At 33.8% G+C, this 18,499-nt stretch overlaps 1 protein-coding gene across 2 annotated transcripts in view; it reads right to left on the reverse strand.

The window, feature by feature from the left end:
- Positions 1-18,499, reverse strand: part of PLXDC2 (plexin domain containing 2) — a 404,494-nt gene that overhangs the window by 25,975 nt on the left and 360,020 nt on the right. For both annotated transcript variants that reach the window (XM_054592949.1, XM_054592940.1), the window contains one exon: positions 11,806-11,966. In XM_054592949.1, the coding sequence (XP_054448924.1) occupies positions 11,806-11,966 (161 nt within the window). The remainder of the gene's footprint in view (positions 1-11,805; positions 11,967-18,499) is intronic.

An 18,499-nucleotide genomic window follows, 5' to 3' on the forward strand; every position in this document is an offset into this window, starting at 1 on the left:
CAAAAGTCACAAAGTTAGTAAGTTAAGCTAGAATTTATACAAGGTCAGCCTCTCTGCACTGCAGTCTCTCTACTGTATTTTATTTTATTCTATTCTATTTTATTATTTTATTTTCTTTTTAAAAAAAATATTTTATTTCTTTATTTTTAGAGAGAGGGGAAGGGAGGGAGAAAGGGACGGAGAGAAACATCAATGTGTGGTTGCCTATCACATGCCCCTTACTGGGGACCTGGCCCACAGCCCAGACATGTGCCTTGACTGGGAATTGAACTGGTAACCCTTTGGTTCACAGGCCAGCACTCAGTCTACTGAGACACACCAACCACGGCTCTACTGTTTTTATTGGTTCCTGACTCTGTTATTGTCAAACATTAAGGCATTAGGCAAATCACTTTCCATCTCTTGCCAATCATGTTCTCATGTATAAAATGAGAAAGTAGACAAACACTGGTTCTCTACTTAGCATGAGCCTACAACCTCCAAGCAGCCTTTATACTGATAAATATATTCCAATATTTTTTAAAAGGCTGTATTTAATTAATGACATTAACTATATGAGTTTAAAATATACTGTGAATGACTTGATTACAATATTCCAATAGGATTTGATCTAAAAATGTCTGAATGCATCAAATTCTGCAACATCAATGTTACAATTTAAGAAGTTGTTTATATTTTCAAGCATGCAAATGTTTATTTTCAGGATAATGGAGGTTAATTTCTCTTTAGGTGAGACATACAATACAAAAAGTTGTGAACCACTGCACTTGATTTTTCATTACATTTCCTGCTACTTTCAACCATCTATCATTTCATGATTCTGTTTATTGAAGTTTCAGTTGGGTAGTTTTAGATGAGACCATTTACTCAGCAAATATTTACTAAGCATTGTGCTAAAAGTAGTTGGGGATAAAAACAATGAATGAGACAGATATGCTGTCCCCTGAAGTTTCCACACTGTTATCAAATTTCAGCAAGAATTAAAAAAAAAAACAATGAATAAAGTTTTCCTGATTTTGTCTTTAAGTCAGTTCCTTAAAAGAACTGATCAGTTAGTTCTACCCCTTAACCAGAGTTAATAGAAAAACATTTTAAATTTCACAAACTCTGGTTATTTATTTGCCCGACTGATACCATAAATCACTTCATTTTAAGAAGACATAAACTAAAATTTTTAATTACCCTAAATATTTAATATATTCTGCTAAATAGATTGTACAGTTGGTAAATAAAAATTTAAATAAAAAATATATCTTTTTGCCTTACCTTTTCTGTACTCCAGAATTTTTTTTTAAAATATTCTATTTATTTATTTTTAGAGAGAGGGAAAAGGAGCGAAAAAGAGAGGAAGAGAATCAATATGTGGTTGCCTCTTATATGACCCCAAGTGGGGACCTGGCCTGCAACCAAGGCATGTGCCCTGACTAGGAATCAAGCCAGCAACCCTTTGGTTGGCAGGATGGCACTCAATCCACTGAGCGACACCAGGCAGGGCTATACACTAGTATTTTTTAATAAACAGTATCTTCCTTGATAACTTTCTATAATTTCAGTGTTTTCCACGACAATTTCATTGCTTTTACATTTGGGTTTGCCACTATCGATATATTTATAACCTAATTTTCCCTTTGATTTGGCTTTGCTCAGCATCCTCAATTGTTAATCCATCTGGTTCCTTTTTTATATACTTTTCTTCTTTAACAAACTCTAGTGCAATTATGTTGTTTGCCAAAACATACCCAGCCCCATGATTTTCCCCAAGTTTTCATTATTTTAATGAATTTATTATGTGGCTTTATATCCATTTGATGCTATTTTATCTATTAATAATCCATCTTTTCTTGATTTCCTCAATGACTTAATTAAAGTTTATTTCTTGCTCACAGAATAGCCCCAGACCACCGTATAGGCAAGCAACTTCTTACCAGGCCTAGATGAGACGTTTTCCATCTCGGCCTCTCCATTGCCTAGGTGCTATGTGTACCCAGTGGAAGCTTAGAATGTGCATATAGAAATTATGCATAGTGTGCATGTGTAAATTAGCAATTGCATTTATTTTTTATATTTTTTATTGTGGTATAATTGACATATAACATTACAGTAGTTGTATATTAGCAACTGCATTTAAAACAATGTAAATAAACTAAAATATGGAAAAAAATATTGTAAACATTTTCCAAGCACTTCCAAGCATTTGTTGCCATTTCCTGCATGGATCAGAGGTCTTTAATATTCTTAATCACCCTTCTCTGAACACATTTTAGGTTGACAGTGTTGCTCTCTCTATAAGCACGGGGGGCGCAGAGTGCTCCCGGCCACTATGGTGAGATGCCTTCCTGCTCTTCGTGTAACATGATGCGCTTTTAACTAGATAGTTGCGTACTACAAATTATACATTTTGAGATTACTTTTCTCACTAAAATTTAGTGTCCTTTACCTATCCTTACTCTACATCAAATTTTCTCCATATTAAATGTGTACATATTTAAGACCCAAGTACAATTACAAGCTACTGTAACTCAGCTATTTCAAGGTAAACAGCAAAGAAAAACTGAAAAAGGAAAATAATGTGTGACATATATTCAGATATAAAACAAAAAACATATGATATACAGTTAAGAGATCAACCCTTACTAGAACGCTAGAACTTTACCTCACATTTTGAAAAGATTTTGAAAAACTACCATACATTTTTTTCCCTCCTTTTAACAAAACAAATACCACTTTTCTTTCAAAGTCTTTGCCAAAGATAACATTTAGCACAGTGTCAATGTTCATAAAAATTTTTTGAATCAATGAAATAGATGAATGGCTTTTTTTATTAAAATATAAATATTGTTATAAGTTTAAAGTAGAGTATGTAGAACTATAATAATTCTGACTATTTAATATAAAAAAGGTATTTTGATTTTGAATCAAAAGTATTTTGTTTATATTAGGAAAGTTTTAATAGAGTCATTGCTTCTAGAAAATAGAGCAAAATAATCTTAATCCATTTGCAAATTAAAAGTACCTTTGGTTAATCACTTCTAATAGAATTGCAAAGAGCGTGATTACTTTTATCACTTAAAATACATTTCCTTATATTTTTATTCCTCTAGTTCTGAATTTTTTTAACCTCCTGAATTCAAATTCAAAATTTTAATCATCTAAAAATCACAAATTATTTTAGTATTATTTATAAGCCAAAGGATGTCATAATAATCAACTTATTTTTAGTTGTTTTGTATTTCTGCCAGAAAAAAATTATAGCATGTGGAATTAGTGGGAAGAATAAACTTATAATTGAATATAATACATTCATTATTATTGTGAAGCAATAACTACTGCTAAGATTAAAATTCTATCCTCTGTCTCCAAAATCAGAAAGATGTATTTATTTTAACAAAGAACAGTTACCAAAGTCACAAGGAAGAAATTACTCAACAGTTGGTACTGTAAGTAGAATAATCTTCTTTTAAAGAGGTAACAGAAGGAAAGGATCTGAATCCCTAAAACATATGTCAAGTACTTACAGCTGCTCAAGTGAATTATAACTCTGCAGATTTTTATTTATTCATTTGGTTCTTTCATCTATTCACTTTACGTAGACATTTTATATATATGTAAAATGTAGACACATAAATAGAAATACATATCTATCATTTATTTCATGGCTTTACGCAGCATTAAAAATGGTAAGTTAGGGAAGAGTAATTAAGAAGGAATTAGAGCAGGGAACTCAGTGAAGTGTCAATATTTTATCTATTAGTTTTAATAATTGTTCGCAGTGAAGGGAAGAAAACATTTCATTAAATTAGAAACAATATTTTACTTTTAGGAATTTAAATTAAAATATGTTATCCACAAGAGTAAATTAAAGATGACATTTATAGAAGAAATCTTATATATGGAAGAATCACCATGTATGGGAGCTCTCTCAAAAACATTCAGTGATATACATGAATAAAATTCCAGCATATTAGAATAGAGTAGAAAAGAAAACCACAAACATCCTAACAATGCGGGAAAAAAATTGGTTTCATCTATTTCCCCTCATATTTTACTATGTTTCTGAAATGCTGCCATCTAATAAAACGGCTTCTTTAATGAGTGTGTCAAACTATTTCGGTAAGGTTTAGCCTAATCTTTCCTTTTTTGAAGCAGTTCATCAAAAGTAAGGGCCATCTTTTGCCTCCTCTGAGAAATAAAAATACATTGTTTCAATGAATCAGTTTTTCCTTAAGTTTTCTTTTGGACAGAAATAAGACTAGGGAATGCCTTAAGGGCAAAACTCTTATAAAAAACATCTGACTTTAAGATAAAAAATAAGTTCTGTAGGTCTGTGAAATGATTCTGTATTTACTATACAGGTTAAGCAACGGATCATATGTTCCTGACTCCTGAGTGCTATTCATGTAGCAGCTGCAGAGCAGGAGGCCAGACTTTTTAAACACTCTTCTTTTTTTCTCCCAGCAGCAGGCTTTGAATCCTTGCCTCACTCCCTTCTGGCTTCTGTCCTGGCAGCACAACCGATTGCCAGGAAAAGTTGGGGGCCACAGCTGCTTGTCTGTCTTTAATCCTATTCTCCATAGGTCCTTGTTCTCCACAGATATTAATAGGGTTGAGGAATCCCTGGAGTGACAAACTGCTCCACAGACTGTTGTTATGCTTTTCTGTAGCAGCACAGTATACTGGACCAGAACAAGGAGTTTTGAGTTCAAGACTCAGCTCAGAAACTAGGCATCACATGACCGAGGCGGATTGTTTTGCCATCCTGGGTTTCTAATTCCTCATGTGGAATTGACTTCAACATAGGTTAATCCTAGGAACAGAGGGCTTTGCTGGTTTGAGTTTACTTAGGTTTTGCAGCATCTACAAGTATGCCATGACTGCGGTGCTGGGAACGCACTTAGTTACAGAAGAGAGAACTATCTTTCGGGATGGAAGCTTTAGTAGAAGACTGAGAGAAATCACCTTTTTTCCCACCAAGCAAATATGTTTATATTATAGAATATAATGCAAAGTTTACACAAATTTTTAAGATAAAACATAAAACTCTAAGGAAATGTATCTGTGGTAGATAATTGGGGAATTCATACACTTTATTCAAGAGAAGTTGCAGAATCCCTGGGTTGCATGCATGCTCGTGTTTCTTTTTGTTTTGACATCCTATGATTTTGCTGATAGAAAATACTGGCAATTACACCAAAGGCAGATATTTTGGTACTCTTACAATAACAGGAATTTTACAACATAATATGAAAAATGACAGATATTTAGATGTTTCTGTCCGGGTGAATAAGTGAACACTATCATGCAATTTCTAATTCAAATCAGTGTGCACAATTTAAGAATGGTAGGATTGTTTTGTCATTTAGGAGAATTAACTGTTTTGGAGAATAGTAATTTTTTTTATTTTACTTTACCTTAAAAAAAATATATATATATCTATATCTCCATAGTTCTAAATGATGAAATGGTAAGAACAGCAATAATTATAATCTCACTTATTATCAAATTACAAGTTTTGGACACAAATACCATCACAAACTCTTGTATCTTTGGTTATTTGACTAATAATATCTTACTGCTCAAGAAGATAAATTTTTCCTTCAAGCATTTATGAAGACTGCCTCATTTGTAAAATTAAACTTTCAATTTAGGAATCCATACCTAGATTAAGATGTTTATCCTCTGTCTCCACTCCCTAGAAAAATGTAAGCTCCATGAGGCCTCTTGTCCATTTTTATTGATCTCTGTACCTTGGCTACCTGGTACATAACAGGAGCTCAACAAATCTGAATTAATGAGTGATTTGAATGGAAATTGGTCAATGTGTCAGATAGCTTTGTTAGCCATTTCTCTCTTCAAGCTTCTTATCTCCTCTGCTCCCCCATAAGGAAAATCATTTGGTTACCCACTTTCTGAAAATACAAAGCAAATCAGATTTCCTTTCTAATCTGTTCTCCTCTGCAAGGTTTTCTTTATAAACCATTATTGTCTACCAGAAATACAGTGTGACCCACATAAGTACTTTTATGTGTCTAGTAACCATGTGTAGAAGTTGGTGAAGTTAATTTTAATAAAGTAATTTTATTTAACCCAATATACCCGTTATTTTCATTTCAACATGTAATTAATATAAAAATTAATGAAATCTGGCATGTATTTTACATGGGTTTCATTCAGGACTAGCTACATTTCTAGTGCTAAATAGCTACATGGGGTAGTGGCTACCGCATGGATGGCACAGCTCTATAGCCTGCATTTTCTCCAGTCCTCAGGGTAAGGATTATAATATATTTAAAGGCAGCCTCCATTGTCATTGAAATTTTAGTGCCTTCCTGAGATATGAGGGCCATTCCGCCTATCATTTTTTCCTCTTTTTCTACTTTTAAATGAGTTCTTAGTACTGGTTCCTTTCTCTCTGAGGATATTTCTAGTACTATTTTACAGCATCAGCAGCAAGGTGAGAATTCTTACTTTTTACTTTTCTACTAACAAAACAAAACAAAACAAAACAAAACAAAACTCTTCCAATATTATACTCATAGCATCCGTTTTTTAAGGCTTTGGTTATCTTGATTACTAGGATCTTACACATTTCTCTTCTTTTATATTAATATAGAACAGTAAATTTGCACATAAATGTTTAAATACCAACTATTGTTTAAAATACTAAGAAAAATAAAGGGTTGTGTTCAAAATGAATTCTTTTATTACATTTGCTAGTCTAAATTTTTTCATTTATAGTTCAAATAGACTCTTTCCATGGAAATTTTTTATATGATTACCTCTTTATAATATTTTCTTTACTTTCAATTAGATTTTATTTGAAAATCTTAGTGTTATGTGATAGTACGCAACAGTAAAAACGTTTACATCTGTAATCCATATTCATGCAACGCTAAAATATATTAAAAACCACAGAATTTATGCTTAGAAATATTCAGCAAATATAATGTAGAACATAAGGCATATTAAATTCTTACAAAAAATTAAAGACTTAGTAGTGCCATCAAAATCTATTAAAAATTAAGGGACACACGCTTATTTGACTGTTTTCTCTTTGTTTCAAAATAATAAACAATTTTTAAAAAGACTTTAAAGCATGTTAGTCACTCTTGCATAATGATGATTTTGGTCAAAATAAAATATCTTTTTAAAAATTTACTGAGAAAAGGCAGACAGGTAAACATAACATGAAAGCCATTTAGTATTGAAAAGTGAAAGAAAATGCTCAGTGTAAGATCTGAAGAGGATGAAGGAGGAACACAGAAGATAAGTTCATGAAAAATATACTACTGAATGTCTTAGGAAAATGGAATCCTTGTTACCGATCCTGTATATGAATGCATGGAATGTAAATAGTTAATTCAATTATTGTTTAACTATACAATATATGGGGAGATGATTTGTTTTATTATCAAGGCCTCCTCATTCTCATCTACTTTTCTCTTCATTTCATTCATTTAATTGTATTTAGTCACATTTACTTAGAACTCCACATAAGAATATATTTCTAGGTTAGATTTTAATTCACACTTTATCCCATTTCCTTCCTATAAACAAGTTTAAAAGCTAAATACCATGTGAACACTTTAGATGAGGAAGAGTGTTCATATCCACAAAATATATAATTAGTGTATATTTTCTGCAAGAATAAAACATAAATAACAGCTACTGTCTTTATCAGCATTATAAACAAACAATAACAGTAGCTATGTAAATTGGTAGACATTATTGGGCAACAATTTTGGCAATATTAATTAAGTACTTTTAAATTCTTTCTTTCTTTCTTTTGATTCTATTTTCAGTAATCTATTCTAAGCATACAATGTATGTCCATAGATACACATCTTCCTATATTTCTACACACAGTGAAGTGGAATTGCTTAGTGGTTCAGGATGTGGTCTCTGGAGAGCCTTGGCTCAAATATTGACTCCACCCCTGACTAGCTGCCTGATGTTGAGCAACGTACTTAAATTCTGTACCTTAGTTTCCTCATTTATGACAGGGAGATAATCTTACTGCCTTATAAAGCCTTCATGAAGCTTAAATGAGGTAATAAGCACGAATCACTTCCACTAGTGAATTTAATAAATGTTCACTGTTAACCATTATTATGTTCATAATATGGATAATTATAATAGCAAAAAATGAGAAGAGCCCCAATGCTCCACTGTATTAGATTGGTTGCATTAACTCTGCTATATCCACTAACAGGGGTATATGGCTAGTGGGCCACATGCGGCCCAGGATGGCTATGAATATGGACCAACACAAAACTGTAAATTTACTGAAAACCTTTTTTTTTTTTGCTCATCAGCTTTTGTTAGTGTTTGTGTACTTAATGTGTGGCCCAAGGCAACTCTTCTTCTTCCAGTGTGGCCCAGAGATGCCAAAAGGTTGGACACCCCTGCTGGGAAGGTAAAATCAATAAGTTCTCTCACAGTATACACAGTATCTAGCACAGGAACTAATTCCTGCAAGTGGTCAATGCAATCTGGATTTCATTGTGACATACAGAAGATACACATTGGGTTATGTTTTAATATCACTGAAATTGGGATGTTTCTTATGGTCAAAAGTATGTCATAGATTAATGGGTGGTGTGTGATGCATATTGCATTTGATGCAGTCTTTTGCAGGCAAAATAATGGCTCCCCCAAAACGTCCTTGACCTAATTGCCAAAAAAAGTCAGTGGCACCTTCTAAGGCAAAACAAACTTTGTAGATGTGTTTAGATTAAAGAACTGGGGTTCAGAAGATTATCCTGGATTATCCATGTGTGCCCAACATAATCACAAGGGGCTTTACAAGAAGATGGTAAGGGTTCGGAGTTAGTTGTAAAAAATATGATGACAGAAGCGGAGGTTGGAATGATGCATAGAAGGGGCCAGGAGCCAAGGAATGCATGCAGCCTCTAGCAGGGAAAGTGGCAGCTGAAGCCTGAGGCCTCTAGAAGAAACCAGCCTTGCTGACAACTTGACTTTGGCCCAGTGAGAATAACTTTAGGCATCTGACTTCCAGTGCTGTAAGACAACAGTTGTGTGCTGCTCTAAGCTACTCGGTTTTTGGTAATTTGTTATAGCAGCAATAGGAAACTAACACACAGTCTTAAATGGTTTGAAATGATGTTCTTTTTGACTTATGGGCAATGTTAAGCCCCTAGTGCTTTCTGAATTGTCATTTAGCATAAAAGGCAATCAATAAAAAGCTACTGAGTGAATGTTGATGAAATCGTATACAGTCATTAAGATGATATCATTTTACAAAGAGTTGGTATAATAGAAAAAGTTATTTGATTAAAAAAAATGTCATTTTGCAATTTGGTGAAATCACAATTGTGTTAAATGGGCAAACATCAAATAATGCCCATAAAAATTCCTGAAGAAAATAAATTAAAATAGAAAGAGTGACTGTTTCTGCATGTTGGGATGGTAAATGATCCCTGTTTCTTCCTTTTACAATTCTGCAAATTTTCTATAATGAAAAGCTATTGCTTTCATAATGCAAAAAAAGGATTCCTTATAGCTCTGTAAATACATGTATTCTGTAAATACATGTATCCACAAACATTCACACAAACATAGGGACATATAGGCTCTGATTATAAAACAATAAGGCCAATTAAAAGAGGCAAAGGCCAGAAAAAAAAAATACTTTCACCATTCTGCAGTCTCCCTTTGTATTCATACAGGGATTGCTGTGGACTGGTGTGAAGTAGGTCTTTTGCACTCTGCAATTTTCCACTAATACCATCACCATCAGATATTTCACAGTATCTTCTTTCTCACGATGTCAGAAAATAAACTGCACAGTGTATTAAAGGCTTAAACATGTGAGGGGTGACAGCAGCAGCCTGTTGCCTGGTTAGTTGCTGAAGCTTACAGCTTGTCACTTGTCAGCTCTTTGAGGCATGCATTTGTGACCTCGGGTTAGCTCTCTGGTTTCTTCTGTGGAAATCCAGCACATTAACAAAACTTAACAGCTTTCCAACTAGTGAAACTCTTGATAATGTCTCCATTCATAGGATTTTAAATAAGATTCCATTTCTGGAATATGTCATATGTGAAATTTTAGTGGAACTTTGAAATGTCTTAGTATATTTATTATCTTTTTTTCCCCCAGGGAATATTGATGGGGTATCTCTTATTTGAAAGAAACTTAAGTTATTTACTCCAAATTCTATCAAACCTGAAGTCGGTAGGATACAATAAATCATGTATATATTTAACTCTAATGCAGAACAGAAATGCAGGAGAAAGATATAACTATGTTACAATGGATAGAATTTCAGAGGAGAAAGAGAGGTTATGTTCAGCTGTCCAGAAAGAGAGATGGTCCAGGGAAGCTTACAAGGTAGACGGCATTAAAGGCTGTTTGGATCTTGAACTAAAAAACTGAGGTGGAAGTGGGGGGCTTTCTTGGTGGAGGAGACAGAATAAACAATGCCTTGGTGGCATGAAGAGTTTGGGGTATGCATGGAGAAGGACAAAGAGTGAAATTTGATGGCAATGCCAACTTCGAGTTTGGGAGCCATGGGATAAAGACCGAACGGACAGACAAATCCAGTTTGCCAAGGCCTTGAACGCTGACCTAAAGAAGCTGAACTTGAGTCAACAGACAACAGAGAGGCAATATAGGGCTTCTAAGCAATTATTTAATTGATTTTCATCACCCTCCTTTTTAAAGGTGACAAAGGTAATTTTAACTTTATAACCTAAAAGGCAGTATAATTTCTTACTCAACAGGCAAATAAAATTCTAAGCACCCTTTGTGTGTACCAACCAATGAACTGGAAGATATTTAAAATTTACATGTTTGAAACTCTGAAGGGAAAGGATTTCCTTTATGGCTCTCCAGTATTTATTTGATGTTGGACGAGCAGGGACCCCATTAAGATGTTGGAAAGAAAGCTGCACAAACGGGGCGGCCAGAAGCCACACCGTCTGCAGGATAGGAGGCGACTTGGTCACACCGATTTTATCCTGTCAGGCTGTCAGGCTTCCCAGTTCCAGGCCTCCGGTCATCAGGGTTTGGCTCTGGCCCTTTATACACAGACTCTGGGCCTTCACCTGACTGCACTGGGCCACTGGGCCTGAATTTATATTCCATATATGAAAACACAACACTGATCAGGCATGGTGCTTTCCTTGTGTTTGTATGAGAGAGTGTGTGTGTGTGTGTGCGCATGTGCGCATTTATATATAAACGTATAAATATACACACATTACACATAGTGGTGATGGCCCACACCATTATCTTATTGTTGTATCTACTATTTTACAGTGAAAACTATTATTTTTCCTATGTAGTTTTGAGCATTTTGAGAGCATTCCTGCCATAGAGTATCACGCATCCCAACCAGTACTTAATTAGTATTTATTGATTAATTGATTTAAGAAATGTTCTTTAGCCTCCAGCATATGCTGCATTTCCTCCTAGAATCAGGAGAACAGCTGGTTAACATATTTGATGTAATGGGACAAAAAAGTATGGTTTCTATTTTCCTTTAGATCTTTAAGGCAAGATGGGTTATTTTTTAAAAGTTCCTGAGATGAAGTAACTGAACTCATCATATGAAAGCAATCTATCAGTGTGTGTGTGTATGTGTCGGTGCGTGTGTGTGTGTGTGTGTGTGTGTGTGTGAGAGAGAGAGAGAAAGAGAGAGAGAGAGAGAGAGAGACAGAGAGAGAAATAAGCCAGCTCCCAAACACAAAATGAAGTAATGTGCTAAATATTAAAATGCAGGTGATGTTAGCAAATGGAGAGTTTGTCAGCAAGCATGGCCTTTATGGGTAATACCTGAAACTTACCTCGATAAAGAAGATGCTGGCTGCTGATGTTGGATGGTGATACATGTAGACTGTCACAAGAATGGCTGCTGCTACAATGAGGACCAGGATGAGAATTCCGACAATGAGGCCAGCATGCAGGGTCCCCCCTTTCTTCTCGGCTGCACTGTCATCTGTGGAAGCTGAGAGGACAACACTGCTGTCAGGACAGTCACAAGTGCATTCTTAAGTTTGCATTTTCACTAGAAAGGGTACTTATATTATTAACAAAGTACATTCGATTGTTTTTCCTTCCTGCGCAACTTTCCTTTTCCATGCCACCCATTTTAGAAGTTAGATGCTCTTTATTTGGGTGATATAAAATCCATACTATTAATGATTAAAATACATTTATCACTGTGTTTTAACTTATAGTTCAATAAGCAAGATCAATAAGCCTTTATTATAAAAGTACTGTAGAAAAATCTAAACCTCTATCTAATAAATTTAACTTTGATTTTTCTCATTAAACCATGAGCACTTCGACCTATGAAAAACTGATTACTTTTTGAAAGTTCCTCTCTCATTTTCTTTTGGAAATTTTATGTTGGAGAATATTAGACATCTTTTGGTGGACTACACAGGCTTTTTCAGAAAGCCTGCATGAGTTCAAAGGGTAATTTTCAAAATCTGTTTTAAACTGCAATTTTCTTTAAAAGTATAACAGATGGAAGCTAAATGAGCCTCCAGTAGTTTTATCACTGTCTAAAGGAAACACACAGCATATAAAAATATCCCACTATGCAACAAACCAATACGATTTTCTCTTACTTTTACTGACATGCTTTCCACTGTAATACTCAGAGAAGTATTTCCAAATTTCTGAAGTAATATCTTTCCAATTTAAAGTCAATCAATCAAATAAAAGCAATCTTTAAAGTCTTATCTTATTCTAAAATTCTATAATCTTTGATAACTACTCAGACATTTAGAGGAGATCTTAAATTATGTGCAGCAGGTAATTGTATCCTATTGGAAAATATTATTGGTATCTTTTAATTAGTAAATTCATTAAGACTCAGAAGTTTTAGAACAGTGATTTCTAATTCTTTTATTACAAATTTATGTCTTTGTTATTTTCACCTTTTGCTTCTATGTTTTAAACATTTTTTTGGTCTATTGAGCCTCATTTAATAAGCCCCAATATTTTTATTTTATTTTAAATTTTTTTAATAAAAAAACAATGACTGCCTATCAGAATATGTGGTCAATACTAAATCACAGAATCTAGGTGAAGCAAAATAACATGATCTTCCAAATTTTTCTACACTTCCTTTAAATAGTGTTGCTGTTGTTTGTTTATTCTGCTTGAGATCCTTAGTGGGTATTCAGTAATCTTTCTCCAAATCAAAAAAAGCTCAAAATCCTAAAGCTTTTCATCACCTAACAGAAATTCATTAATGAAATAACATAAAATTTAAAGAGTAATTCATTATAAAAAATTCATTTACAGGGAGAATTCTGGGGAGATGACAGTAAAGTATCAGGGAGCTATCTCCCAACCTAGATAAAAACAGCACTGGCAGAATCTGCCTAAGACAGCAATTTTCAACTGATGTGTCACAAGATTTTTAAAACATGCAGTATCTGACTATTTAGTCAGGATCACTCATCTCTTTACCCTTAGACTGAAATAAAACATTGACAATAGCCTATACAACAATATCTGTCTGGTGTGAATAAATCTGAATTATATCTATTTTTTTTGTCAGATTGGCAAAAAATATACTTTTTGGTGCACCACAGAATTTTAGTAATTTCATTTATATTTGCCATGAGATGGAAAAGGTTGAAAATTGCCAGTCGAAGATAAGTATTTTGGAACTCTGGGCTCTATAGAAGGCTTGCAACCTCCAGGGGAAGGCTTGGACTGTAAATTTTGGTTAATTTCAGTCAATTTCAGCTCTTAGCACAGTAGTAGCTATCTATCCTTCACCCCTCAGCCATGTGACAGGCAGCTGTGCACCTGTTCTGACCACTGATGGGTGCTTCTGATCAAAGAGGTGCAGACAGAAAGACGGGCAGACACAGTTGTTGCACCTCCCCGTGACTGCAAGCCTCCCCCGCTCTGGCCAACCTGACTTCCTTGGGAATTAAAGAGCCTGCATGCTCCATTTTGCTCCCCCTTTACTTTTCTCATTTTTCCCTTTTTGGGAGCCAGCTATTTAGCAGTAAAAACACTAAAAAACAACTGTGTATATGGGTAACCCTGGAAAGTGCATGCCCAGAAAAAGTCTTAGAAAAGACTTGAGAAGACACTAAGTTTATACTTCAAGCTGAAACTCAAAACACAGATAGTTTGCAGCATAAAAAACAACAAAAAAACAAACAAGAACAACCTAAAACAATAATCAAACCCAGCAAACTCTAGGGTAGGAGAATTTGATTTCCATATTTACTACATTATTATGTTCAAATGTCCAGTTTTGAACCAAAATTCACAGAAAGGTATGGTACATTCAAAGAAAAACATCAACAGAAACTGTTCATGAAAAGGACTTGATATTGGATATATTACACAAAGATTTTAAAATAACTATCTTAAAGATGCTTAAAGATGTAAAGGAAGATGGACAGAAACTCAAAAAAATGTGGTACAACATGGAAATATAAATGAAGAGAGAGACATTAAAAAAAAAGAAATTATGGAGCTAAAAAGTATAATAATTAAAAAAAAGAAAATAAAACCAAAGGAATTCAAATACAGATTTGAGAAGACAGAAGAAAGAATCAACAAACATAAGATAGGAGAACCAAAATTATCAAGTCTGAGCAACAGAAAGAAAAAGATCAAAGAAAAGTGAACGCAGTCTACGGAACTGTGGGAGACTATCAGATGAACTAGCAAATGCCTTATGGGAGTCCCAGAAGGAAAAGAGAAAAGAATATTTGAAGAAATAATTATTGAAAGCTTTCTAAATTTGATGAAAGACATTTATATAAATACCAAATACTATCTCAAGGAATTTCAAGTAGGGTAGGATGAAATCAAGGAGACATACACTAAGACAAATTATAATCAAACTTTCAATGACAAAGAGATAGTCTTGAAAGCAGTAAGAGAGCTGTGACATTTCACATGTAGGTGATTCTCAATGTAATTATTAGCAGACTTCTCAAAAGAAATTTTGGAGGACAGAAGGCAATGGGCTAATATATACAAAATGTTAAAAACAAACCAAAACAAACACAAAAATAAAAGACCAACCTGCCAATGAAGGATTTCATATCTGGCAAACTGTCCTTTGTAAGTGAGGGAGAAATTAAGATATTCCCAGATAAAGAAAGCTGAGGGAGAGGGTTACCACAAGATCTGCTTTCCAAGATACGCTCAAGAGATTCCTTCAGGGCAAAATAAAAGAACCCTAGACATAACTGAAAGCCATATTAAAAAAAAAAACTCAATAAAGGAAAATCCATGGGAAAATTATAAAAGTGACTATTACTAAAACTACTGTTTGTAATTCCACTTTTTTTCAGCATTATTTATGTCTAATGCATTTTGTAAAAAAATTATTACTCTAGAGGCTAACATTATTATAATGTTAGCTTTTAACTCTAAATTTTTTCTATATAATTTAAGAGACCAGTGCATTTTAAAAATCTGTTAATTTATGTTTTTGAACACGGGATGCATAAAGATGTGATTCTGTGACATGACAACCAAAGGTGCCATGGATGGAGATATAAAGAAGTAATTTTTTATATAATATAAAGGTGAAGGGTGATCACTTCATAAGGTTATCTAAATGTGTAATCTTACATTATACACCTGAAACTAAAATAATATTGTATCTCAACTGTAACTGAAAAACAAATTAAATAACAACAATAAAACCCAAAGAGCATCCAGTTCTATTTCTGCGATTAGTATTTGTAAGGTTCAGTCTCTCTCCTTTTGTGTGGGCAGAACAGGGAAGGGAAGGACAAGGCACTTATGAGTTGGCCTCAGGCTGCCACTTTCCAGAGTGGACCAGAGAACCAGAACATCTTACAGAGGCAGCAGGCAACAGGCAAGTGACATCCCTTCCCAGGAAGGAAGAAGAAAGCAAAGGGCCGTTAAAATTTTCTTCGACCCATAGGATGTGGGTTGCCAATCTTTAGAATATAAAATCATAACTGAATCTACACCTTGAAACCTCACTCACTCCCTTTATTTATGCAAAAATATTTACGTTCACAATTATTTATATTTATATTTCCAATAATGGTTTAGTTATAGGTCCTTTATAAAATTCTCCTTGGTAGTGCTGTTATAGATGTTAAGACCCATTTCATGTCTAATAAAATCTGTACAAAGGATACTTTGTTACCAGCCAAACACAAATTTTAAAACATTTCTGGATGATGATGATTTTAATAAAATAATCTCATGAATTCTCAAATATTACTAACCAGTAGATAAAATAATATTTAGGAATCTGCAAGTGTGCAGAAATTTATGATGTCATCATTAGAGTAAACTATTTTAAGGCAAAATGTAGCAAATTCAATTCCAAAATATTACTGAAGTATTCTTGTGTCACAAGCCAGTGCTCTTTGCAAATGCTTCAGAGTGATCATCTGAGTGGAGTGGCCAAAATTGCACTCTTATTTCTGGAGAACATAATTTTCTGTTTTCATATTATTTAAGCAAGGTTGCTGCATCTCTGTTCTAGCAGCTTTCTCTATTAACAGTGTTATGATGGCTTATTAAAGTTTGTCAAATCAGGAGTTGAAGTGATCACTCCATTAATGTACTTTGACCTCAAATTCATTTATTATTTGTTTTTTGGTTTAATATTACTGCTCAATTAAATAGTACAGGCTTTGCACACTTATGGGTACCTGCAAGCAGAATGCAGGATATCCTGTGTTAAAAATCATGAGCATTCAAATGCAAAACTGGAATTTTAAAAGTGTAAGAAAGTGCCAGTAATTCTCATAATTGAAAGTCAGCTTATTCATATTGAATGCAGATTGCTCAAATAAATTGATTCCTTCAGAAAAGATAATAAACAAAGATGTCAACTTTGAAAATTGTCATTCATTCCTGTGGCTTGACTGATTTCTTCTGGAAACTGACAGATAGAAGTGGATCAAATAAAACTTTAAACCTGTTTCAGGTGCAAATTTCTTAACCTAATCAGCATCTATTAGAAACTGGGGGAATATTTGAAAAGGCCAGGAGGGACCTACTCTGGAGACCCAAACTTTTATTGTACTCTTAGAAATATCTTATGCCCTTTCACTTATGTCCAAAAGCAAACCAAAGCCAAATAACTGTTCTTACTCACACACAGGAGAGTTCAGATCTTTAGCCTTTTTAGCTTTACATTGTGTATTCAAATAAGAGGAATTAATGATAAAGGACAACAGGACAACAGGACAAAAGGATAAAGGACAAGAGGGATTAATGATAAAGGCCAACAGGAGCCTCAAAGCCACAAAAACAAGTATATAAACATATTTGAAAAGTCTAGCAAATCAAGGCATTTTTTAGTATTATGTTGAAGACATTTTAAAAGATAAATCAGACACAGAAATTCAATAGTATCAAAGACAATATGCTCTCAACTGGTGAGACTTACGAGTTTCTAGTTTTTCAGTGCTTTATAAAATACAGATCAATATTTAGACACAGAGAGGACTGCAAGAACTGTCAAATCTATCAAAGCAATCTGCTCTTCAGGGTGGGGGGTGAAGGAGGCATTAGCTACCATGAGAGCACAGACAACAGAGTTTTAAAAGGCACTAAGTAAAGACAAGAAAATATTTAAAATCTCATGTAAATGTGTTTACTTTTCTGCACTCCAAGAAAAGTTTATGACTTAATGATACGAGGAAATATGAAAAAAAAGTAGAAGAAAAAGGTAGGAGGAAAGAAGGAAGTTTCACATGTTTCTTCGAAGTGTAGCATTTAATTTTAAATCTCTATGTCTCCTTATTTTTTCTATGACTGACATATTTGATTTTTTTCAGGGTTTACATGCATGTAGCATTGATATTCTGTAAATTTTTTGGTATGTGAAAAATATTTTAACATATTGCTAAAGTGATCTGTGTCCACTATTAAATCTTACCAATAATTAAAGTCCAGAAATAAAGAAAACTAAAATACAAATACTCCTCTGAAATTTCATTCACTTTAGAACTAACTCTTCTCTTGGCTTTAAAAAGAAACTTTACAGCTTGTAAATTCCAATGTATTAATATTAGTGTCCTTTGAGGGGCCAAGAGGCTTTGGAAAAAGTCTTGCACAAACTTGTTCACAGGTAATGTTAAAGTGTTCCTTTTTAAAAAGTAAGTAAAGTATAAATGCTTAAAATATTTGTGTTCCATTTTTGGCTTAAAAACACACAGACACTGGGCTTTCCCTGTGGATTATGACCTCATCTATTTATATGCTAAAGCACATAACTGAAGAAAATCAAGTGATAAAATTTTTCACTAAATTGACTTTCCTTTTGAAGTTTCCCTTGTAACTGAGATCATTTTGTAGCTCATATATTTTTCCTGTTAGCTCTTTTAACTTTTCTACAGCCATGATAATTTAGCATTTTTCCTGGTGTTTTATGTATGTTCTTATTTTTCATAATTCTCTTAAGTGCTTTCATTTTCTTAATCATGATATTACTACTTTATGGATGCCTACCAATCTGTCAATATTATGCAGGTAGTATGCTTGAAATATTAT

This window comes from Pteronotus mesoamericanus, unplaced genomic scaffold (genome assembly GCF_021234165.1).
Source record: "Pteronotus mesoamericanus isolate MK-2021 breed Mesoamerican mustached bat unplaced genomic scaffold, CSHL_Meso_final contig_130, whole genome shotgun sequence".
NCBI classification, from domain to species: Eukaryota; Metazoa; Chordata; class Mammalia; order Chiroptera; family Mormoopidae; genus Pteronotus; species Pteronotus mesoamericanus.